General features: G+C 46.0%; 1 protein-coding gene across 2 annotated transcripts in view; it reads right to left on the reverse strand.

Moving 5' to 3' along the window:
- Nucleotides 1–26,817, reverse strand: part of sntg1 (syntrophin, gamma 1) — a 637,587-nt gene that overhangs the window by 82,814 nt on the left and 527,956 nt on the right. For both annotated transcript variants that reach the window (XM_078539715.1, XM_078539716.1), the window contains exons 11-13: nucleotides 26,367–26,497; nucleotides 22,015–22,144; nucleotides 13,816–13,854 (exon numbers count right to left, since the gene is read on the reverse strand). In XM_078539715.1, coding sequence (XP_078395841.1) covers nucleotides 13,816–13,854; nucleotides 22,015–22,144; nucleotides 26,367–26,497 — 300 coding nt within the window. The remainder of the gene's footprint in view (nucleotides 1–13,815; nucleotides 13,855–22,014; nucleotides 22,145–26,366; nucleotides 26,498–26,817) is intronic.

Below are 26,817 nucleotides of genomic sequence, written 5' to 3' on the forward strand. Positions count from 1 at the left end.
TCCACCAGAGCACCTGTGCACAATGGTGTGATTGCAAGCTAGCGTGTTTCACAGGCATGCACTTGACAGGCTGCAATTTGAGGGCAACTCAGAGGTGAGCACACAGTAATGTTGCGGCGCGCTTGCTCAGGTCGCCTGTTGGACCTCAAGGTTGAGGCGTGTAGGGGGGGTGGGGGGGAGGAGGCGTGGCAAGGGCTGCCCTGCGGTTGAAGATAGCGCACAAGCGTTTGCGGGTTGGGGAGTGGGAGAGGGAAGCGGCCATGCATTAGGGAAACCTTGTATAAAGTGATCTGCAGCTGAGGCAGTTCAGGCACAGCCACATTGATATGATTGAGTGTGGCCTCTCTGCCCACTCAAGCAATGCAAAGTCTTCAAAGTGCCACAAAGTGCTCCAGAGTTGCAAACTAATGAGTGTTTTAGTGGGCTGCAGAGCAGCTGGATGACTGCACACACTGTACAATCTCCTTGCTAAAGCTGGCCAGGGAGCAGTCACTGGCGGAGGCACTCACAGTCCCTTGCAATGTCATCATCCTGGTTTGGATCAGTCTCCCCCATGGTTCAAGTTAACAGTGCAGCCTTGCAGTGTGGGTTAGGAGAATGCCTGCGCCTGAGCTGAGAACACAGCATGCAGTCCAATGGGCAAAGCTGCTGCCAATCGGTCAGGTGGAGTGGGGCGGAGTTACATGGGGTTTCGGGCAGCCATGCAGCGCACTAAACTCTGGCCATCCAAGTGGTGGTCAGCACTCTCTGGGATACATTAAGGGCCCTTCAGACTTAACCAAGACAGGTTCTTAGAACACCCATACTAACCCACTCTCTTTCACTCTGCAGGAGGAGTACATTAGGATCATGCAGCCTGGTGAACTGCCTGTATGCCTCGTGGCTTGCACAGAGTGATGATGATGGAGAAGAGACTGACAGAGATGCCTGGCTGCACAAAGGGAGGAGCAGCACCCTCTGGAAGAAGGGGCAGCTGGGGCTCCCGCACACACCGCCAAAGAGCCACAGAGAGTCATTGCTGAACAGCGCCTAGCTAGACCCAGGGTCTATAGATGCCACCTTTCATTCCTGCAGATGACCGAGAACCACTGTCGCCGAAGACTGCACTTGTCTAGGGAACTAGTCGGTCACATCTGCCAGCGACTTCAGGACTTGGTGCCAAGAGGTCATGGAGGGTATCCACTGCCAGTGGCCATGAAATTGACATTGGCACTCAATTTCTACACCAGTGGCTCCTTTCAGGGCTCCACAGCTAACCTCTATGGGATATCATAAGCCTCCATCGAGAAATGCATCCATGAGGTCAAGGATGCCATCTTCACAAGGGCACACAACTTTATGCATTTTGCCCAGGACCAGGACAGACAGGATGCAACAGTGATTGGATTTGCCCAGATCTCAGCTTTCCCACAGATGCAGGGTGCCATTGACTGCACTCATGTAGCTCTGACCTCCGCCACAACCAACAGTCAACTACATCAACTACAAGGCTTCCACTTGCTGAATGTGCAGCTGGTGTGCAACCACCACAAACGCATCCTTCAGGTCTGCGCACGGTTCCCAGGGATTGTGCACGATACCTACATTCTCAGTTGGTCAAGGATCCCTGAAGTCTTTCAGGGTCCACAGAAGCTGCAGAGATGTCTCCTCAGGGACAAGGGCTACCTTGACATGGCTGATGACATCCATGCAGCGGCCTCAGACGCATGCCGCAACTTGGCAGAGCAGAGCACTGGGATGCTGAAAATAAGATTCCAGTGCCTGGACTGGTCTAGTGGAGCCCTGCAATACAGTCCGCAGAGGGTGTCATGCATCATCGTCGTCTGCTGCACCCTTTATAACCTGGCGCTGCAACGGGGTGAGGGGCTGATGAGGAGGAGATGCAGAAGCCGGAGGTCTCCTCAGATGAGGAGGACGTTGATGGGGATGAGGCTCAGGAGGTCCTCACAGTTGATGATGATGGGGATGAGGCCCTCGCACTGGCTAGATGATGCAGGCGTGTTCGAGAGGCCCTCATAGCTGCTAGATTTGCGGAGGATGAAGATGGCATGCAGTGAGGAGACACCATAGATCTTCACAATGCATCTGTGAATGTTTGACTCCAGTCTGGCTTATGGCAGCGCGAATACCTTCTGTGAGAATGTTTCTGTCATGGAGATGCAGGAGGCCCCAATGTTTGCTCAATTGCAGGAAGATGATGATGACATGCAGTGAGGACATTCCATAGATCTTCACATAGCCTCTGAGGATGTCCGACTCCTGTCTGCCCGAGGGCAGCTCGTTTGTGCTCTGTGATTTGGGTCATATTATAGCGACGCAGCCATGAAACTTTAAAAGCATCTGTTCCTTTGTCAGCCTTCAGCACCTGAGCCCTTCAGGAGCACAGTGAGACTGGTCAGAGATGGTGAAGAGATGTGGGCCAGCTCCAGCTTAAAAGTGCTGAGAGCACACAGAGAGAATGACGGAACTCTGTGACTCCTGTCCACAACATTCAGGCAGCAATGACAAGCACCATCGAGGTGCAGGCATCAGTAATGTGTCCAGGGAGTGTGAGGCCGGACCATTTGGCCTGAAGGCTGCACAAAGCCCAGGGAAGAGGCCCTGGACTGAGACACCTGCCTTTATCTCATCTGAGTGACAAGAACATTACTCACTCCCATTGGCAGGGAGACATTCTTGGGAGTTTATTGACAATATGAACAGTATTTGCAAGTGATTAACGCCCATTCCCAGGCTGTTTGCACTTCAGTCTCACGCTCCTGATCTACAGGCACCCAGTGCGGAGGGGAGCCGGGAGGGAGGAGGACCTCCTCATGAACCTGAGCCTGGCCAAGTTGGCCATTAACAGGTCCAGGCAGCGGGCAATCGAGGGGGTCATCCGACCCCACTGTCTGCCCCTCTTCTGCAGCTATGTTTGTGGCCGGGTGTCCCTGGAGAGGGAGCATGCATTGTCCACCGAGGCCTTCCATGCTCAGTGGGCACCGTGGGGTCTGGAGTGTGTTATCGACTCTCTTAATCACATTTTGATTTAATGTTGGTAAGTTTCTTTTAAACATTGTCTTTTGTTTTTGCAGTTTCCCTTTAAGGGGCTGCCTTTTAATTTGCCCTTTGATTTGTTAATTTAGGTTATTTGTTTTGGCTCAAAAGAGTTATACCTTCTTAACTTTCTTAACCCTGCCACTACATCTTGGTGCTCCCTGGCCATCCACAGCAGAGGTGGAGGCAGCCTGCTGACTGCTACGCCCTGTCTGTGATGAGCTCGGTGGGCGTCCTCTGGAGGGCCCCAGCCTGCTTTCAGGGTCATGCTGTGTGGCATCCTCCTCGGCCTGTGGAGCTGGAGCTGCTGAGGTCACATGAACACCGAACTCGGATGGGCCGGACACTCCTGGAGTCACCTGATGGATGGCCCCACGTGGTAAAGCTGATGATCCTCCTCCCTATGTGTGCCCAAGGGCCCCTGGCTGACTTCTTAAGGATAAGGGTAGCTGGAGCGAGAATGGGCTGCCTGGCACCCCTCTCACATACACACTGTTGGAGGCCAACTTTCGCATCAGCGATGGAGTTGAGCCTGCGCAGCAGTGCAGGAGCAATGTCCTGGACCAAGGTCTCCATGGCGACCATCATCCTACTAATGTTGATCTCAGTGCATTGGCATGCTGGTGCTATCACCTCAGAGTGAAAGTGGACAGACTCCTCCATCGTGCCTTGCAATCTGAGGAGTGCAATGCACATCCCTTCCTGATGTTCCCGAGCTTACCTTTGCAGCTCCAGCCACTATGACATGACCGAGTCCAGAGGCTCGTTGTCTGACTCAGACTCAGAAAATTTCTGGCCTTTAGCAATCCTCCGGGTGCTCAACACCTGGGAAGTCCTTGCCGCCACCTGCTGTGGATCAAACAGTGCGATGTGCTCACCAGATTGTGATCCTGAGGCTACTGTAAAGAAAGGTCTAACTGAGGTGTGCGTCTCTGTGCTGGTGGAGGGTGTGGGTGAGCGTTGTGACTGTCATCAAGGAGGGTGCCTCCAGATTCCTCTTCAGAGGTTTCTTCGGGGATTGATTGGAAGCCCTGGGCCATGGACTCAGTCGGCTGTTTCCCAGATGTGCCTGCGAAAACAAGGAGAGACAATTAGTGCACGGCAGTGGTGTGTGAAACAGGACACATCATTCACAGCATGGCTGTCTGATGGATGTTGCGCTGCTGGATCCTCACTTGGTAGAGCACCGCCGACCTCACCGTCAGGAATGGTCCAGATCCTCGCCGGCCAGTTGGATGGCTCTGTTTTCAAAGTCCATGAGGACCTTGATTTCAGGCATTCCTCCACCGGTCTGTGACCTCTCCCTCTTGTTGTGTGCCAGCTTGTCCTGCATGAATACAGATGGAGAGAGTGTAAGTGGGACCCCTGCCAGGCCAGATGATAAGCATCCCTGGCATGTCTGGGTGGTGAGTGGTCCCATGGATGGGATGAGGACAATGAAGGTGTGTGTGAGGGAGTGAATGGTGATGTCCCTTGTACTGGCAGAGAGTGAGGGCCCTGTGGATGTGTGATGGGTCTGTGAGTGTGTGAGTTGAGAGTGATGAGAAGAGTGACTTACCCTGGCGGAACAGAGGAGATCATTCATCCTCTTGCGGCTCTTTTGAAGAGTGTTGGCGCTGACCACCACTGCCAATTCCTCCAAAGCCTGGTTGGTCACACCGCTGCCCATCCTGCAACCAGAGCAGGGGTACAGGACATCGTGGCGGGCTTCCACAGCGGCCAAAAAGTGTTCCAGTAATGCATCATTAAACCTAGGGGCTGCAGTCTTTTTGCCTTTCGTGGACATCTTCCCTGCAGTAGTCCTGCCCTAGAAGCACTGAGGTGTGTGCGTGCAGCTGGACTTTAAACATGGTGTCCAGTGTGATGAAGCAGCGAGATGATGGCGAGGCGGGCGAATGAGAGCCCGCGCACCATTTCCAAGTCAGGATGGTGAGTGGCTTGCAGGGGTAGTGTTCCCATGGATCTGCTGCCCCTAGTCCTTCTAGATGGTAGTGGTCATGGGTTTGGAAGCTGCTGTCTAAGGAGGCTTGATGAGTTTTTTTTATTCATTCATGGGGTGTGGTTGTCGCTGACTCGGGCAGCACTCATACCCATCTCTAGCTGCCCTCAGTTAGAGGGCATTTAAGAGTCAACCACATTGCTGTGGGTCTGGAATCACACACAGGCCAGACCATGGAAACGGCTTGTTTCCTGGGAATGCATAATTAATTTGATGGGTTTGGGACAATACCACCCACTATGTTTGTATGGAAACTTCTGGAATTATCCTTTTCCTTAAATGGACACTAACAAGGTGACTAAGATGGCTGCCACCTTTACAACTTCAATACAGACTATCTCAGTTTCCGGAAAGTTCCTGGGCGAGGCAACTCCATCTTGAATGGTCATGCCCAGACAGCATCTCTCTGTGCAATTCACACCTGCCATTGTTCAGTATTTACTCCAACTTCAGAATCAATGGACTTCCAGAATCCACGGACAGCATTTTACTGGGCGGAAGGTTGCAAACATCTCGCCTCCATCTCCAGGAGGAACAACGACTAGAAGTCAACTTACTCCATGCCAGCCCACCCGCAGCCATAACACACTACAAGCGGGCTAAATTGGTGGAGAGTGGGGCTTCCGTCCCACCCTCGGGAGCTACAGGCTAATTCAATTGGCCAACAGCTCCAGCATTCCTGACAGAGCCAAGAGCTCAGTAGTGGGTGCTGCTGGGATTGCAACTAGTCCCAAGAAGGCGGCCCAATGGATCCTGGAGCGAGGTAAATTCAGCATATTGGGCTGGAAGGGATGGCCAGCTTAGGGAGTCGGGGAGGAGGTGTGGGGTTTGGGGTTTTGGAGTGCAAGCGGGTAGGAAGAAAGGGGGCATACTATCTTAGGGAGGCTGTAACCAGATGCTCAAAGGGCACCTGCTGAAGATACTAACCCCTTCCTTCCTGCCAGACTGCCCATGCCAACCATGTTAAGGCCCGGAGTTATTTATTTACATATGGCGGGTGGGCGGTCGATTTCAGTGCTAACCCATCTCCCATGTTATGGGGTGAGCTTGGGCATCCACTCTATTTTATGTGCCCCCACCCCCGCCGAAAACACACTTGGTGGGGGTACGTAAAAGCAGCCCCACATCGCCAAGTTTTCAGTTCAATAAAAGCAAAACAAAAAAGACCAGTTAATCACAGTGTGTGTGAAGAAAAATCGTCTTTTACCATTGTACAACAATGTCTTTCAACTTTAAACCTTTCTAGGTGGACAATAGCAGGTGACCAAAACTGGCTTCTGAAACCAAAATCCTTTATTATCCCGTGAACGAGAGAGAAACAACCAGTCTGTAAAAGACAGCACTGAAGACTATCAGCTGTAGACCAAGGCAGTTACACCGAAGCCCTTTTAATCTTGGAGACAGCTACATCTTTTTTTAAAAAAGCCTCCCAGCCTGATACCTAAATTCAAGCCCACTTGTAAAGAAATTGGACCTCCTGATATGTAAACTGTAAGTGCCTAACCTGATAACCTGTTGAACATTCATCTCTTCAAGTGAATCCTACAATAATCTTGATATCTGGCTCCAGATTTTTGAACTCAACCACAGTTCACGAGTGGAAAAGACTTGTTTCTTTACTGTGGCCACAATGATTGTTCTCCTATGAATATTCTCAGAATAAGGGGCAGGCCATTTAAGACTGAGATGAGGAGCAATTTCTTCATTCAGAGGGTAGTGAATCTTTGGAATCGGCTACCTCAGAGGGCTGTGGAAGCGTAATCATTGAGCATTTTCAAGACAGAAATCAATAGATTTCTGGATATTAATAACATCAAGGGATAAGGGGATAGTGGGGAAAATGGCATAGATCTAGACGATCAGCCATATCTGTTTGAATAATGGAGGAAACATGACAGGCCAAATAGCTTACTCCTGTTCCTATATTCCCATGTTCCTACAATGAATCAGACATGTGAACTATTCTTTTGTTTACAACTTGTAAAAGTGCCCTATTCTCTTTAACTGTACATTTTCTCAGGAGTGGGTGTATGTGTGTGTGTGTGAGAGAGAGAGAGAGAGTGCTGAGTGATTAACATAGCATTTAGACTGTTGGGATGAATGCTAGAATAAATAATCCCCTTTATTTAAACCCATGAAAGCTTGCTGTTGGCTATTCAAATTGACCACTAGGGTCTAGAAAACACACACATCTTCCTCTCCACAAGCCACACTGATTACAGACAGTAAAGGTACAAGGATTTCAGTTCTGTCCCGACCCTGTCTGTAATACTATTGATAAATCATATGGAGGAGGATAGCTCTAGACATAAAACACTGCAGGTAATGGGTATATGGGAGATTGGTAGATGCAAAAATATAAGGACAAATTAAGTGGAGATCGTATTAAAGGTACTCAACATTCATTTGTGATTATTTAGTATTGATCACAGGAAACATGTTGACTTTCCATATTTGTATCAATAAAACTGAGGACAGAATCGTCCCAGATTTGTACTAAGTGCTGTATTGGGCAGTAAAATGACATTTTACCCGCTGCCGCGATGGCAGGTTTTTATGCCGTATCGTCCCAAACCTGCCACATTATTTATGCACTCCCAGGAAACATGCTGTTTTGATGACGGGCAGGCTCTCATTCGCTGGGCAGGTGAGGAAACCTCAGAAACGGGTTCCAGAAACTAAAGAAGAAAGTCCCCAAATCCAGGGGAGTGGAACAGGAAAGGTCCCAAGAGAACAGTCTAGTCAAAGGACAAGGACAGAAATCTGGAAAAAGTTCTGGTCTGTGGAAGTGAAAATAAGGAGCATAGAGGAAGGCTCCAAGCTTAAAGGGAGAAAGCTGCAAGATGCAGATTTAAAGCAATACAGGTGTCAAGAAGCCAGAAGGTCCAAGGAGACAGCTGAAGGTCTGTAACTCTTTACTTTGAGTGTGTGAAGCAGTGGTGACATGGCTGAGTCAGTGAGAGAGAGTGCGTGGGAGGAAGCTTGAATGCATGTGGCAATCCTGGGGAGAGAAACATCAGAAGGAGAGTTCAAAACTGGAGGTGGACCCTTGTGGAAGGGATCTGCGATAAAGCATCATTTATGAGAAGATTCCAGACCAAGTTCTTCGAGAGTGGAGATTGGAAACCCTGCTGTGAAAAATGGAGTTCAGTGAGACCAGTTGGCTCACAGTGTGACAAGCGTCTGGAGGGAGTTGAGAACAGATCTGTAGAATCTGTTTGAGATGGCATCTGTCACAGAATGTGTTGTGCCTGACCACAAGTTGCCTATTGGTTTACATGGACTGTGTACTTACTGGGAACATTAGAGCATAAGTTAGCTTTTGGCAGCTTGTGTTATCTTTACAAATCTGTATATATCTATAAAGGTATAGTTGTGGGTGAAGGACAGTATAGTTAATCTTTTCTTGCTTAAAAAATGTTTTATCCTTTTGTTAAAAGTTCATCAGCTGACTCCTGTGACTCTGTTCAGTAGCTACTCTCCATGTATCTAAACAAAAAATAAAGGCTAGGATCTATCAAGCCAGGATCCGCCCTGGGATCTGACATATCTGGTTGTAATATCAGCTGGGATCATAACACCCTTATCTCAATGCCAGAATTATAGATCCACCTTTTTTCTGGCTGTAGTACAATTCTGTTGTTGGGATAAAGGAGTCAGTTTTGAGAATGTGAAGCTGGTACATGGAAAGCACTCTGGGGAGAAAGTGGCCAAGTGGTAATGTCACTGGACAAGTAATCCAGTGGCCCAGGGTAATGCTCCAGGCACAAGGATTCAAAGCCCACCTCAGCAGCTGGCGGAATTTGTGTTCAATTCATAAAATCTAGAATTGAAAGCTAATGGTGACCATGAAACTATCATTGATTGTTGTAAAAACCCATCTAGTTCACTAATACCCTTTAGGGAAGGAAATCTGCCATCCTTACCTGGTCTGGCCTACATGTGACTGCAGGTCCATAGCAATGTGGTTGACCCATAACTGACCCCTGATATGGCCTAGCAACTCACTCAATTTAAAGGCAATTAGAGGTGGGCAACAAATGTTGTCCTTACCAGCGACACCAGGAAAGGATAATTTTTTTTTAAAGTCCCTTATCATCCGCTCCAAAAAATACACAATTTTAAAACTATAAGAGTGATCCTTGATCCTGGATGCTACTTCTTTTGTAGCATATCTTTCCAGGATTTTATAGATCCAGATCTGCTCGGACATATCGTAAATTTACTCGAGGATGCTGTTTCTCCTTGAAATATACACCTCCATCAGAGCAGAATAATCTGTTGTTTTTTTCAAAGACAAAAAATATTTTCATAACTGTATTTTTAAAACATATCAGGGGAGTACTTTACTAAAAACGTATTCCTCCAAGTATGTTCTTCTCCTTAAACTTCCACAGCTAAGTACTGAAACTGCTTACAACTCATCTTAATAAAGGTTCTGGGAGGTAAATCTTACATAATAGGTATACCTAGAGGATTTGATCAATACCTTTGTTTAAAATCATACTTTGATTTAGAATTGTAATAGTGTTCTCCCAAGAAGAACATAAAACACTATTCTAAATGTGTCATTCTGTAAAATCACAGGCCATTTACACCAGATAAAACTGATGGCTTTTGCACAAATGCTGACAGTATATCAATATTATAATTAAATGAATAAAATACTATAACAAATAGATCAATTGGTTGCATTGAGCAATTGGGAGTCAAAATACCTTAATAATGGAAAATAACAGGAAAGATGAGTTGCTCCCTATTAATCATAGTCCTTTCAATGACCGTATACATTTTAGTCTTTCATGAACTTCAACCCACTTATTTCGTTAACTGAGGGAAAAGTCTGCATAATTTCACATTGATCCCTGCAATGAATGAAGTAAAGCTCCAAAGTACTTAAGCATTCAAATTTCTCCTCTATTCAATTTTGGGCAGTAGTTTTCCACAAATGACTTTTTCTTGGTTGTAGCATTAACGATTGCATTCCACAACGTCTTTTATTATCTCTTCTAAAAGAACTCTGCAGTTTGATCTTTAACCTTTGATCACATTTCTGGTCAGATCCAGTTTTGGTGTGAAGGAGTTCACCAACAAACCGTTTGTTACCTTTACTGGGTTTCTGTCCATCAGACTCACTACCTGGAGGGAGAAAATAATTCTAATCTCTTGCCTCTGTTGCAACTTTGTTTTTTTTTAGGCTATGCCCTCTATCTTTATGTCCCAGCAGGCTTTTTTGTATATCATGAGGGCATGAAAACAGCTAGCTAAAGTGATCTGGCAAATGAGGTTAAGGGATAGTTCAATACAGATGCAGTGGTAGATGTTTAAAGGGGTATTTCAAAACACACAGAATAGATACATTCCAACAAGAAAGAAAAACTCCAAGGGGAGGTTAACTAAAAAAGTTAAAGACAGTATCAAACCTAAAGTCAAAGCATATAATTGTGCAAAGGCAGATGGGAGGTCGGAAGATTGGACATAATATAAAGGACAGTAAAGTATGATAAAAACATTAATAAGGAGGGAAAAATTTGAGTACAAGAGAAAGCTAGCTGTAAATATAAAGATGGATAGTCCGAGTTTCAATAGATATTTAGATAAGAAAAGAATTAACAAAATGAGCATTGACCCTATAGAAAATGAGTCTGAGGAATTAATAATGGAAAATGAGGATATGACAGATGAATTGAACAGGTATTTTACATTGGTCTTCACTATAGAGGATACAAGTAATATCCCAGAAATAGCTGCAACTCAGGGATTGGAAAGAACTCAGGAAAATTACAGTCACCAGGGAAGTGGTACTTAGCAAATTGTTGGAGCTGCAGGCTGACAAATCTCCAGGTCCTGATGGATTTCATTCTAAGGTCTTAAAAGAAGTGGCTAGTGAGATAGTTGATGCGTTGGTTTTAATTTTCCAAAATTTCCTAGATTCCCGGAAGGTTCCATTAGATTGGAAAATAGCAAATGTAACTTCTTTATTCAAAAAGGGAGGGAGATTTAAAGCAGGAAACTACAGGCCAGTTAACTTAGCATCTGTCATAGAAAAAATGTTAGAAGATATTATTAAAGATGCTATGGCAGAGCACTTGAAAAAATTCAATGCAATCAGGCAGAGTCAACATGGTTTTGTGAAAGGGAAATCATGTTTAACCAGTTTATTGGAGTTCTTTAAAGGAGCCACGTGTGCTGTGGGTAAAGGGAAACCAGTGGATATACTGTACTTAGATTACCAGAAGGCATTTGATAAGGTGCCTCATCAAAGGTTATTGCAGAATATAAAAGCTCCTGTTGCAGGTGGTAACGCATCGGCTTGAATAGAAGATTTGCTAGCAAACAGGAAACAGAGAATAGGCATAAATGGGTCTTTTTTTGGTTGGCAGGATGTCACGAGTGGTTTGCTGCAGGGATTAGCACTGGGGCCTCAACTTTTTACAATTTATATAAATGACTTGGGCGAAGGGACCGAAGGTACGGTTGCTAAATTTGCTGATGACACAACGCTCGGTAGGAAAGTAAGCTGTGAAGAGGACACAAGGAGGCTACAAAGGGATAGAGATAGGTCAAGTGAGTGGGCAATGATCTGGCAAGTGGAGTATAATGTGGGGAAATGTGAAATTGTCCATTTTGGCAGGAGGAATAAAAAGGAAGCATATTATCTAAATGGCAAGAGATTGTAGAGCTCTGAGATGCAGAGGGATCTGGGTATCGTCATGAATCAAAAAAGGCTAGTGTGCAGGTTTTTTTTAAAATTCATTCATGGGATGTGGGCATCGCTAGCTGGGCCAGCATTTATTGTCCATCCCTAATTGCCCTTCAGAAGGTGGTGGTGAGCTGCCTACTTGAACCACTGCAGCCCATGTGGTGTCGTCATACCGACAATGCCATTAGAGAGGGGTGTTCCAGGATTTTGCCCAAGTGACAGTGAAGGAACGGCGATATATTTCTAAGTCAGGATGGTGAATGGCTTGGAGAGGAACTTGCAGTTGGTGGTGTTCCCATGTACCTGCTGCCCTTGTCCTTCTAGACGGTAGAGGTTGTGGTTTTGGAAGGTGCTGTCTGGGAAGGCTTGATGAGTTCCTGCAGTGCATCTTGTAGATGGTACACACTGCTGCTACTGTTTTTCAGTGGTGGAGGGAATGAATGTTTGTGGATGTGGTGCCAATCAGGTGGGCTGCTTTGTCCTGGATGATGTCAAGCTTCTTGAGTATTGTTGGAGCTGTACTCATCCAGGCAACAGGAGAGTATTCCATCACACTCCTGACTTGTGCCTTGTAGACACAGCAAGTAATTAGGAAAGCTAATAGAATGTTATCGTTTATTGTGAGGGGAATTGAATATAAAACTAGGGAGGTTATGCTTCAGTTGTACAAAACACTGGTGAGACCACAGCTGGAGTACTGTGCACAGTACTGGTCACCTTATTTAAGGAAAGATGTAAATGTGATAGAAGCATTTCAGAGAAGGTTTATTAAACTAATACCAGAAATGGACGGGTTTGTCTTACGAAGGAAGAGTGGACAGGCTAGGTTTGTATGCGCTGGAGTTTAGAAGAGCAAGAGGTGACTTGATTGAAACATATAAGTTCCTGAGGGGCCTTGACAAGGTGTATGTGGAGAGGATGTTCCCTCTTCTGGGAGAATCTAGAACTAGAGGCCACTCTTTAAAAATATGGGGTCGCCCATTTAAGAATGAGATGAAGAGAAATATTTTCTCTCCAATGGCGATGATTGTTTGGAACTCTCTTCCTCAAAAGGTGGTGGAAGCAGAATCTTTGAATATTTTTAAAGCAGAGCTAGATAGATTCTTGATAAACTAGGGGGTGAAATGTTATCAGAGTAGGACAGAGGTTACAATCAGATCAGCAATGGTCTTATTACATGGTGGAGCAGGCTCAAGGAGCTGAGTGGCCTACTCCTGCTCCTAATTCGCATGTTTGTCCCTTATCTTCTTTTTCGTCTGAAGGAAATTCATCCCTGTGAAAGTCTTTGTAACAGTGAGCGTGCACTGGAGTCCTCCTTGTATCTCTTCCTTAAACCTTCACTAAAACATCAATGTTCTTTAGAAGGTAAGCTGCTCAAGATTGGCTGATGCTCCATCCTCAATTATCTATACAAGGTTTGAATAACTTAGTTCGCTCTATAGTCAAACAGCCTCAAGATGCACCCTTGTACTTACACATTCAATAAGACTTGTTGGCAGCATCCTCTCAGCCAATAATCCCACATTACTACCTTTTACCTTTTTTGCCTTTGTTAATGAAACACTCTCTGTATACACATTTACAAATACTATGTATCTATATATTTGGTCACATTTAATCTCCATTAGATCTTATCTGTAATTTCTTAGCTGTTTCACTCAAAATTGACCAGTTCTCTTTAAATAGAATTGTACACTCCCTTGTTAAATTTGAACTTTTGATTGAGAGAACTTGAATGTAGGATTCACTGAATCTGAACCAAAAGAACAAATTCTACCCAATTTTTGTTCCATGTGGATTTATACTCACCAAAGGATATAAATGTATTGTACTTAAAGCAGCAGAAAATATTCAGCACCCAAAGGTTTACTTGATGGCAGAGTCCAAGTTGATGAACTCCTGAACAACCTCATTAATAATAATGATAATAATTTCATTAGTAATTAATGTACCTAAGGGATCATTCATTAGCCTTTATTTCAAGGACATTTTGTTCCAAAGATAAAAACACATTCAAAATGTAGTGAATCTGGCGGAAAAATATGGCAATGTGATTTTATTAGAAGTTCCAACTTACCTGTTGGTTTACAGGAAAATTCCTGTTTATCTTTTTAATCTGAGGGAAAATATTGAATTAGAGTTATTAGTTTGTGAACAAGATAGCAAAGTAGCACAGTGAAAAAAAGAGAAACTTATGAATTGAAGCTTGTACAAATATAACATTTACATTATTGTTCTGGTTTGTAACATTGTAACACCATTTAAAATTTATTCATCAATGCATATTATTAATGCCTAGATCTAAGGTAGGGACATGTTCAAATTCTAATTTATAACTGAAAACATTGGAACATCTTCAAAGTGCTTGATGCACAAAACTATTGCAATATAACCTACCTGCTTGATGCAAGATCACTTACTAACACACAAGATGAGTTGTAAATGGTCACGTGTGTCTATTACTGTAACTCCCATCAGTTTACAATATTTTAAGACTGCTGCCACTTAGATAACAAGAAAAGCAAATGATACAAGAGATACAACAGACCCAAATTGAAAGATGGTTCAGAACTTATTAACAATTGACTCTCTTGACAGAAGTCAAATTACTTTATGGGAATAAACAGGCTTCTCCCAATTCCAAAGCTAGATAGACTGAACTAAGCAATCCCAGAAACAACGGAGCAGATCAAAGCTCTGTAGTTCTTTCACACCAGCAGTGAATGGTGGAAAACAGCTAAGCAACTGTCACGATTCACTGGGAATAATGCACTGTAATATCAAGCCCCACTGTTCCCCAAGTCATGACAAATGTGAAAAGTTTGACCAGACCACCAGTTTAATTTAGATTAGCAGAATACAAGCACCAGGTTTGTAAACTTAACAAGTAAATAACTTTATTAACAAGACACGCGCACATACACACACTTTAAGGGTGGGATAAAACACCAATCTGGAGTACAGGATTTGATGGGTTGATTTTGATTGATATCTTCCAAATTCCCTGCGCCACTTACCAAGCTGTTCCAGTACAGCTGCAGCCCTGAGATTTACCCAACACTGTTGAAAATTGCTCAGGTATGTCCTGTCTACAAAATGCTGGCTTTGTGAGCACCACCCACATCCCTTGAAAGAATAAAAAAATGCAGATCTTATGTTTTGTTTGCCTTCTCACCTATTCTTACACAAGCTATACACAAGCAACCAAACATCAAGCACAGTATCTTACAAAGTACACTAATTGAATATGTGTCCTGGACCCAGCTTTCTAATTTTTATTCAATTTGTGTCATTGTAGGCCTCGGAAAGAAGCCTGTCAGCATTGCCAGTGGCCCAAAAAAGACTGCACCTCACAGCACTCATATTTCTCATTTGCAAACCTGAGCATAGTTGCACATATCCCGATGTGAGAGTGAGGAGGTAGCACTGAGTGCTCAGGTGAAGAGGAGAGTATGACCATGCCAGAAGAGGAAGAGAAATGTGATGCTGGTATGGCTGCTTGGTTGCCATCAAAAATTCATTCTTCTTTAGGAAATGCTAATGTGGGCACTTGGTTCTTTCCAGTAGGTAAGCAGGTTTGAAGTACAGGCCATGCTGAACAATGCATCAATTTGATGATACTGAAGATGATTCCTATGATAATATGGAAGGTGACAGAGTCAGAACAGCAAAAGGCATTGGTGAGATGGCATTGCTATATGTATGGGACCAGTTGAAGTGATGTACAACTGGCTGAATGATGATCTGAAACTTCCAGAAAGCGTGTTAGGTGTGACTGTTGGAATCTGATGTCTAAAAGTAGTTTGACTCTGATGCCTACTGATCTCCCTAGCATGCCTCCTTTCATCCAATGCCTGTATAATTGTGGAATATGTACTTGGGCTACTTTAAAACTAACTCCCATCATTTATTTTAACTTGACTCAGCAATCGTCAAGGGGCTTTGCAGATTATAGTTAGGCGTTTTGTTGCTCCCACAGCACCCATGGAACTTTATATGTTCCCCCCCTTTTTTTACAAACTCCTATGCTGAAGTCTCAATTACAATCAGCTTTTCTGTAATTTTGCAGGCATTTATTTCTTTATGGCCAAGATTTTGCATTTGTTGGGCGGGCTTGGCAGGAGCGGACGGGAACCCGACTGCTGCCCGCAATCGGCTCTGCAACGCCATTTTACATGGGTGGGCCAATTAAGGCCTGCCCAGCATAATACACGACAGTGGCATCAGCGAGAAGGGGTAGGCGGGGGCAGGAGCTCAATGTCCGCTGGGTCGCCAATTCAAAAGCGGCCCGGCAGCCATGCGAAGGCAGCGAGTGAATCAGAGGACCCTCGGAATGGAGCACCTCAGTTCTGAACACGGCAGGCAGGAGGGCAGGTGGCCGGGGCAGTCGGCTCCGCGTTTTTCTGACGAGTGTCTCGCTGCCCTCCTGGAGGAGGTGGCAGCAGCAGAAATATACTTGTCCCCTGGGATGGGAGGAGGAGGCCCCCCCACTTCACCAAATATGCCCGGGAGGAGGTGGCATCCAGGGTCAGCTCCCATGATGTGGTGAGGCGCACATGGGTGCAGTGCCGTAAGTGGTTCAATGATCTCCTGCAATCGGGAAGGATGAGTGCCGTGTTGGCATGGATCACTTAGCACAGCAGTTAGGAGCGGCACCCATCCACCCAGACCTCAGAGTTCTTAGAGTGTGAGTGGCAAATGTCAATGAAGCAGCATCTGGGCAAGCGGGTGAGCCCTGGCTGCTTGGAATGAATGTCTTGCGGCTCCAGGGTCACGAATCGGCTGAGCCCTGTGAGATATTCCTCAGGTGGGGTTGGCCAGGCCGCAATGGTGCTGCAGGTACAGGGTGGACTAATCAATGCTCCTCTGTCCTTTCAGGAGAAGACATCCCGTAACAATGCAGAAAGGTTGCAGACTGGCGGAGGACAGCCCCACATTCTAATCCTGAGTAGATATGAGCAGGAGGCCTTGGAGCTGGAGAGGTGCCATGCACCTAGGTCAACCGGCCGCGGTGAGGTTGGTGTGCCACAGGAAGGTAAGATTGCAGTGCACTGGGATCAGAATGTCTGTAATAGCAACCATTCCACTGTTGTCGCTATATTGATATGAGCCTCGAACATGGAATCCCCATTGATAATGGAAAGACGAGGACACCCTTATCCGGGTGCCAGGCATGCATAGTAACAGTGTAGTGACATCAACTAATCACATGTCCTTATTCTTCCAGGAGTCCATTGAGGTCAGGAGCCTGAAGGCCCGCTGCTCACCCCAGAGGGCACCAACCACAGAAACACACCGACGTCACACCCTCTCAGCCAGGCAGGCACCAGCGCAGATACCAGCACCTTGGTGGGCATTAGATCAGCAGATAGTATCTTGGTGCACAGCGGTGAGGGCATTTCATACTTGCTCGAGGTTCAGGCAGAGGCAGAGAGTGCCCAGGGCACCGGCAGTCAGAGGGCTGCTGGGAACCAGGAACATGCTCAGTCGGTGGCTGATGATGTGCCTCTGGAGTCGTCTCTGAGGCAGCAGATGCTGGAAGTCCAGCAGGTGGTGCAGGAGGATCTGGTGGAGATACATGAGGGAATGCATGCCATGGTCTCCGTTCTGGAGGAGTCCATGTGGAGCATGAGCAATGCAATGACCCTCAGGGCCGAGCGCAATGCCTCCTCCTGGAGAGAGTGGTGACTCTCATGGAGGGGCTTCTCCGGAAGCTGAATCAGGGGTGCCTGTGGATATGCTCAGACCTGCAAGCCCTCACACAGGCAATGACCTCAGCTGGTCACTGTCAGTATGGGAGATGGATTGGGCACCCAGTATACCAGCTAGGTGCCCATCCATCAGTGGTGAGCAGGGAGGTCCAAAGCGACCTCGTTGGCACGCGAGCTGCTTGTTGTCCCTGTGGGCTCCTCTCAGGGCACTCTGGGTGACGGCAGCAGCTCCTCCGCCCCTCTGCCAGTGACTGTGGTATCCAATGAGGCTGCGGCGACTGGGGAGTTGCCAACCTTGGCACTGGCCTCTCCCTCCCAGGCGGGGCCAGCACAGGCTCCACTGGCCAGAGGACGCCCACCAAGGTCATCAAGGCCAACAGGACAGCAGAGTCAGCAGGCTATCTCCAATGCCGGTGCCAGCGAGGGGGGAGAACCTAGACGTAGCACCCATGAGCAAAAAGTTAAAGCACCTTAAGCACAACATAGGCTTATCACTGGTGATAGATCATCCCCCCACTTTTACGTTAATTATTAGTAGGTGTGATGGAGAACACCTTTCCATTTAATTTGTATTATGTACGCCAGGCACCACACCATTAAATGTGTTTGTGTTCAACAAACCTCTGGGTGCTTCATTAGTTCTGCAGGCGCAGGGTAACCCATGATGTTATGAGTGACTTGTTTGTCATTGAATTTTATTGAAATGGCACACAGTGCATGTTGTTCACCAAGCAAATGTTCCTGTCAGGTATCGAGTATGGAGCCTGCAGCTCTGGCATGAGGTGGTTGTTCATCTTTGGTAGGCTAGCTGAAGGAGCGTTGGATCAAAGCCTCCCAGGTGTCCCTGCCTCCCTGGAGGTTGCCCGGGTCAGCGTCTGTCCCCTCAGCGTTCTCCTGACCGTCCTCATCCTCGGACTCACTACTGGACTCATCGTCTGCTGCAAGAGCAGCTGCGTCAACATCTTCCTCCTCCAATGCGTCCCCCCTTTCCAGTGCCAGATTGTGGAGAGTGCAGCATGCAACCACTATCAGTGACACACGATCAGGGCGGTATTGCAGTGCGCCCCGAATGGTCCAGGCATCGGAAGCGCATCTTGAGAAGACCAATGGTTCTCTCTATCACAGCCCTTGTGGAGGCATGGCTCCTATTGTACTGCTGCTTGGCCTCTATTCTTGGGTGGCAGAGAGGCGTCATCAGCCACCTTTTGAGGAGTTAGCCCTTGTCGTCCAGCAGCCATCCATCCAGCCGGGCTGGAGCACTGAAGAGCCTCGGCACCTGGGAGTGTCTCAGGATGTAAGTGTCATGGAAGCTGCCTGGGTACCTTGCACAGACTTGTAGAATCAGCATCCTGTGATCACACACTATCTGCACATTCATGGAGTGGAAGCCCTTCCTGTTGACGAAGGCTCCGGGCTCACCCGCTGGCGCCTTGATTGCCACGTGTGCAGTCGATTGCACTCTGTATGCAGGGGAACCCAGCAATCACAGCAAAGTCTCCAGCTCGCTCTGCCTGGTTGGCCTCGTCCATGTGGTAATGAACGAAAGTCAATGCACGCCTGAACAGAGCGTCTGTCACCAGCTTGACACAACAGTGGACCGCTGATTGGCAGACTCCACAAAGATCACCCACCGACCCCTGGAAAGAGCCAGAGGCATAGAAGTTGAGGGTAACTGTGACCAGCACCGCTGGCATAGGGTATCCACCCACACTGTTGGAGCTGATCTCAGGGCCGGTCCTCTGACAGATGGAGGTCACGGTCTCCCTTGAGAGGTGGATCCTCCTTCGGCACTGCATCTTAAACATATTGAGGTAACTACATCGCTGCCTGTGAACTCTGGCAGCAGGATAATGGCGTCTTCTGCAGCCCCTTCCACCTTGAACTTCCTGTTGGCCCTGTGCCCCTTGTGCCTGCGCCTGTCCTCCCACAGGTCGCTCCCCTGGAGGCTGAATAGGGATATCTGGCCTCCTCCCTCTTCTGGCCCTTTCTTCCTCCTCAGAGGAGGTGCCTCCAGTGGAGATTACAATCCCCATTCGCAGGATAAGGGAAGGCTGTCTGATACCTGGAAGGCCCCAAGTGTTATGATTCCTCCAGCGTCCTGAACTGAAGCCTGTTATTTCTGTCAAAGCAGCTCTGGAGTGAAATGAAGTTGTCCTGTTCACACAAGCAAGCAGCAGCAAGTTATAAGCTAAAGTACACAACTCACATTAGTAAGCCCACTCACCCCCTTCTCCCGCCTGTAGATGAGTTTTTGAAAATGTGGCCTACCCGCCTGCCCGTTGTGCCCGTGCGATGTTCTGAAAATCGCACAGGCTACATAAAATCACAGACAATTGGTGCCTCAAGGGCCTGAACTGGCCCGTTAATTAATGGCGGGCGTGCCTACGTCCTCAAAGTGCGCCCGCCTAGCAAAATATCGCGACGGTGTGCGGTGACATTGGGACGCATGCCCGACGTCATCACGTGTCACTTTACGTTCCGGCGTTCCGCCCGCACGCTGAATGTAACATTCTGCCCTATGTTTACATTCTTTACTCTCCTGTTGCAAAAAAGATCCTAAAAATAACTTCAAAAATAGGTTTTTCAGTATGAAAGGCAAAAAGACTGCAATAAAACAGTACCAAAAGACTTAAAAGTTAGAAAAAGAATAATATGGCTTCTTAAGTGCTCTACTAAACATGGAACATCCAGATATACATTCCAGACAGGAAATTTTATGCTGTATTTCATTTTAATGCTCAATTTAAGCTCTGGGACATTTTGAGTGACATTAATGCTGGTCCAAATGGATAAATTAGGTGGGAACATCATGAAAGGTAGTCTCACACTTTTTTAATAAATTAATCGCTCTCAGATTTGCTCAAACTACAAATGTACTACAGATTCTGCATTGTTGCCATCTGTAAATACAATAAGCTGATGAAAAATGTGTTGTATAACTGATGCTTCAAGGAGTACCTGGTAGAATAATTTGTATAATATCAATTTTGTAATAAAACATTTGTTTTCAATCTCCTCGCTACAGGTTTACAGTTCTGGAAATTGATTTTTTTTTAAACTTCTGCTCAGTGGAAATATTAAGTATTCCCAATCCACAAATCAGATATGGCATGGAGGCATTTAGAATGCAATCGACTAAATGGCAATCTTAAAGAACATTTTCTATTGCATTAGCGTGTGCAATATCAGTCCCTGTGACATCTCAGACCAATGTTGTCAAATATGTTTCAATTAAAGCTCTATTTAGGCAGTTAAATATTGTGGATTAGACGTGAACTGGATTAAGATTGTTCAAATTGATATTCTTGATGATCTTTAAGAGTTAGCATTATCAAACAGAATTGAGACATCACGCAGTGATCTCTACAGGTAATACAGACAGCTTGTGTAAAATCAAAGAGTTGCATTGAGTGGAATTTAAAGCTGACCAGGGGAATGGAGAGTGAGAGGAGCGGGTGCATTGAATTGCGCGAGAGGTACCACATGCCAGATCTCCAACTTTGGGATCAACGACCCAAATTATTCCGCCAGCAGGGAGGATGTGAGATGGCAATACCAACCCAAAGTGGTGGGAAGATAATATTTCTTGTTTATCGTTTTAGCTCATCAACATATAACACCACCACCTGGAAGTTCCCCTGCAAGCCACTCACCATCCTGACTTGGAAACATATCACCGTTCCTTCACTGTCGCTGGGTCAAAATCCTCAAACTCCCTCTCTAACAGCACTGTGGGTGTACCTACAACACATGGTCTGCAGTGGTTCAAGAAGTTAGCTCACCACTACCTTCTTAAGGGCAATTAGGGATCGGCAATAAATGCTGGCCTAGCCAGTGAAGCCCACATCCCATGAATACAAAAAAAAAATAAATGATACCTTTAGAAGTTAGAATGGGTGCATGGGGATCATAGGAATTCAGGTCCCCGGATCCATCTGCTTGATCCACACCAGGGCAAATACATTCCACCCATTCTATGTGGATGTAGAGGTGAGGGAAAGGGATGGTGGGGGGGGGGGGGGGGGGGGGGGGGAGGCAATGGAGGGTGTGGGGGGGGTGGTGAGGGGTGAAAGGTTCATTCTTCTGAAGTAATATTGTGGGGAAACAACTCAGTTCATGGTTGTAAGGTGCCTGCATTAAATTTGTGCTCTCCCGTTCTTTAATTCCGCAGCTATTGTTGGGAACAATATTAGAATCAGATCAGCATCACAATCAAATATTAAACAAGGTGATTTTGAGGATGTAATTAAATACGCTATTATATTAATTGAACATTATAATTTAAATGTGAAATAACCATGCAAATGCTCTTTAGTGCATTACTCTCACTTGCAGTAATTATAACTAAAGCTTGTCAAAACTCATGAATATCTTAGAAACATATGTGCCAATGGTTCTTTCATCATCCTTTTGTCATTGCTAAATGTGGACAGTTTTTTTTTCAATGATTAACCTTTTATGTCTTAACTGACAAACAACATAAGTGACATATAGTAAACCACTGGCTTGCTGAGGTGGAAGGCTAAAACTTTGATTTTTTCTTAAGTGCAGACATCCATACTTACATTGTGCTTGGTAAGGTTGGATATATTAATTGCCAGTGCTTGTAGCCAATCTATACAGTCTTCAGCAGTGAGACATTGAATAACACCACTGCACACTCCATCCACAGCAATTACTTGAAATGCATTTTGCCTAAAAATATGCCAGAAAATATATGAATAGAAACGTTATCCAATATTAAACTGCAACCAAAGGTTTAGAGTCACTGGCCCCAAACTTTCTCTTTGGGGTGAAGTTCCCACAGGACAGGACTCCTGTCCACCACTCTAACCCTCTCAACCCCAACCCCTTCTATTAGGTCTGATTTAACTCCAACGTAGGACATTGAAAAACGTCAGTACTTTTTCGATGTTAGTCTGAAACTAACTATCAATGGTGTGAAAGGTAATTTTGACAGAATTCATCACAGATATACTGCTGTTTGCTCAGCCTGCTGACACAGTGGGCTGGACATTCTTCTGTGATCCCACCCAAAATCAAAGGGACTGTAACAGAAATGGTGTGATAATGGAACACTGAGGACGACAACTGACTCCACACCCTGGCCCGGGCTTCTCATCTCCACTGGATCTGCAGCTAAGTTCCATTCATGATGGGGAGGTGGGGCTCAAGTTTCCAGACTTCCCGTCCATATACCCCTTTTCCTGCTGTTTCCAAGACCACCTGCAGAAAAGTCGCAGTAGGTTGAAGAAGTGCAGTAATAGATCAAAAGCAATGGAGTGAGTGGGCCTAGAGTGCAGGCTCACTCCTGCACTTTAGGCTCTGCTAATGCCTAGGTCCACAAATGCATGTAAATTTGTTCACTTCCAGGGTTTTTCTGTCCCATTAAAGTCCCTCACTGCCTCTTTTCATGCTGCAGTGGGACTATTACATCCGTCTGGCCAGCAGTGAGATTTCTTCATGCACGCAGAGATATGGCCCACAGTACACAACTAAGGACCACAGATCCAGAAAAATTAGTTGTGGTCACGGCATCAGGAGAAAAATTCTAGCCATTGTGCAATCTTGGAAGAGAATATTTGTTCAATCGTCCCTTTTTTATTTAGGATATTGTCACTGGGCTAGTAATCCAGAGACCCAGGGTAATGCTCTGGGGACCCGGGTTCAAATCCCGCCATGGCAGATGGTTGAAATTTGAATTCAATAAAAATCTGGAATTAAAAGTCTAATGATGACCATGAAACCATTGTCAATTGTTGTAAAACCCCATCTGGCTCACTAATGCCCTTTAGGGAAGGGAATCTGCCATCCTTAGCTGGTCTGGCCTACATGTGACTCCAGACCCACAGCAATGTGGTTGATACCCTCTCAAATGGTGGAGCAAGCCACTTAGTTGCATCAAACCGCTAAAAAGTCTAAAAGGAATGAAATCAGACAGACCACCCGGCATCGACCTAGGCACAGGAAACAACAATGGCAAACTCAGCCCTGTTAACTCTGCAAAATCCTCCTTACTAACATCTGGCAGCTAGTGCCAAAATTGGGAGAGCTGTCTCACAGACTAATCAAGCAACAGCCTGACATAGTCATACTCACTGAATCATACCTTACAGATCATGTCCCAGACATCATAATCACCATCTCTGGGTATATCCTATCCCACCGGCAGGACAGACCCAACAGAGTGGCAGCACAATGGGATACAGTCCAGAGGGAATTGCCCTGGGAGTCCTCAATATCGACTCTAGACCCCATGAAGTCTCATGGTTTCAGGTTAAACATAGGCAAGGAAGCCTCTTCTGATTACTATGTACCGTTCCCCCTCAGCTGATGAATCAGTGCTCCTCCATGTTGAACACCACTTGGAGGAAGCACTGAGGGTGGCAAGGGCACAAAATGCATTCTGGGTGGGGGACTTCAATGTCCATCGCCAAGAGTGGCTTGGTAGCGCCGCTATAGACTGAGTTGGCTGAGTCCAAAAGGACATTGCTGCTAGACTGGGTCTGTGGCAGGTGGTGAGGGAACCAACAAGAAGGAAAAACATACTTGACCTCATCCTCAACAACAAATGTCTGCTGCAGATGCATCTGTCCATGACAGCATTGGTAGGAGTGACCACCACACAGTCGTTGTGGAGACAAAGTCCTGACTTCGCATTGAGGACACCGTCCATCATGTTTTCTGACACTACCGCCCTGCTAACAGACAGATTTCGAACAAATCTAGCAACTCAACACTGGGCATCCATTAGGCGCTATGGGCCATCAGCAGCAGCAGAATTGTACTCGAACACAATCTGTAACCTCATGGCCCGGCATATCCCCCACTCTACCATTACCACCAAGCCAAGGTTCAATGAAGAGTGCAGGAGGAACTGCCAGGAGCAGCACCAGGCATACCTAAAAATGAGGTGTCGACCTGGTGAAACTACAACACAGGACTACGTGCATGCCAAACAGCATAAGCAGCAAACGATAGATAGAGCTAAGGAATACCCAAACCAATGGATCAGATCTAAGTTTTGCAGTCCAGCCACATCCAGTCTTGAATGATGGTGGACAATTAAACAACTCACTGGAGGAGTCGGCGCCACAAATATCCCCAACCTCAATGATGGAGGAGCCCCACACATCAGTGCAAAACATATGGCTGAAGCATTTGCAACAATCTTCAGCCAGAAGTGCCGATTGGATGATCCATCTCGGCCTCCTCCGGAGGTCCAGAGCATCATCGATGTTGGTCTTCAGCCAATTCGATTCACTCCATGTGATATCAAGAAATGGCTGAAGGCACTGGATACTGCTTAGGCAATGGGCTTGGAAAATATTCCAGCAATAGTACTGAGGACTTGTGCTCCGGAACTTGCTGCACCCCTAGCCAAGCTGTTCCAGTACAGCTACAACACTGGCATCTACCCAGCTATGTGGAAAATTGCCCAAGTATGCCCTGTACACAAAAAGCAGGACAAATCCAACCTGGCCAATTACCGCCCCATCAGTCTACTCTCAGTCATCAGTAAAGTGATGGATGGGGTCATCAACAATGTTATCAAGTGGCACTTGCTTAGCAATAACCTGCTCACTGACACCCAGTTCGGATTCTGCCAGGGCCACTCAGCTCCTGACCTCACTATAGCCTTGGTTCAGACATGGACAAAAGAGTTGAACTGCAGAGATTGACTGCCCTTGATCTCAATTTTATCGAGTGTGGCATAAAGGAGACCTAGCAAAACTGGAGTCAATGGGGCTTGGGGGGAAAACTTTCCACTGGTTGGAGCCATACCTAGCACAAAGGAAGATGGCTCTGGTTGTTGAAGGTCAATCAGCTAATTTCCAGGACATCACTGCAGGAGTTCCTCAGGGTAGAGTCGTAGGCCCAACCATCTTCAGCTGTTTCATCAAAGACCTTCCTTCCATCATAGGGTCAGACTGCTGATGAGTGCACAATGTTCAGCACCATTCCCGGTTCCTCAGATCCTGAAGCAGTCCATGTCCAAATGCAGCAAGACCTGGACAATATCCAGACTTGGGCTGTTAAATGGCAAGTAACATTTGCGCCACACAAATGCCAGGAAATGACCATCCCCAACAAGAGAGAATCTAACCATCGCCCCTTGACATTCAATGACATCACCATCACTGAATCCCTACTATCAACATCCTGGGGGTTGCCATTGACCAGAAAATGAACTGCACTAGCCATATAAATACTATGGCTACAAGAGCAGGTCAGTGGCTAGGAATCCTGTGGTGAGTAACTCACCTCCTGACTCCCCAAAGCCTGTCCACCAACCACAAGGTACGAGTCAGGAGTGTGGTGGAATACTTTCCACTTGCCTGGATGAGTACAGCTCCAACAACATTTAAGAAGCTTGACACCATCTAGGACAAAGTAGCCCACTTGATTGGTACCCCATCTACAAACGCCCACCCCTTCCACCATGACGCACAGTGGCAACGGTGTGTGCCATCTATAAGATACAGTACAGGAACTCACTAAACCTCCTTAGATCGCATCTTTCAAACCCACGACCACTACCATTTAGAAGCACAAGGGCAGCAGACACATGGCAAACCACCACCTGCAAGTTCTCCTCCAAGCCACTCACCATCCTGACTTGGAAATATGTCACCATGCCTTCACTACAGCTGGGTCAAAATTCTAGGACTTCCTCCCTAACAGCACTGTGGGTGTACCTCCACCACATCGACTGCAGCGGTTCAAGTAGGCAGCTCACCACCACCTTCTCAAGGGCAACTAGGGATGGGCAATAAATGCTGGCCTCGTCTATGATGCCAACATCCCATGAATGAATAAAAAAGATTAAACTTTAAATATAGTTGCAACTCCTCAGTTCCAAATTCCAAATGGGGACACTAACTCGCTGTAAATAAATAATAATTTGAACCATTACCTGGAAATATCAGTTCCTGGAATATAGTGTGACAAACGAGAATGAAGAAGGGGGATTAACCGAAGATCGCACCATCGCTTCTCCCACTTTAGGCCTGAGGATGTGGGCCATGAAGAACATGATAATGAATCCTGAAAAATATTATGGATATTGCACTTTCTAACTCTAAATCATTCTTAATCAAATTTTTTGTAAAGCTTTTGCAATCAAATATAAGTTATTATAATCAGAATCTGACATTTATTTTATTTAAGTTTATACTGAAGCAGTGTTATGGCATGAAAATCAAATCAATCACACTGAGGTTTGATAATCCTGGGGTAGAAAATCAGTAATTTCCTCATACTTAGATATGCCCTTTTAATACTTTGCCAAATACTTTGACGGATGGGCCAGGTTTGTTGGGTTTAAAGTGTATTATACTGTAACATACTAAAAGACTTCTCAAAAT

Source organism: Cetorhinus maximus, chromosome 4 (genome assembly GCF_964194155.1).
Source record: "Cetorhinus maximus chromosome 4, sCetMax3.hap1.1, whole genome shotgun sequence".
NCBI lineage: Eukaryota > Metazoa > Chordata > Chondrichthyes > Lamniformes > Cetorhinidae > Cetorhinus > Cetorhinus maximus.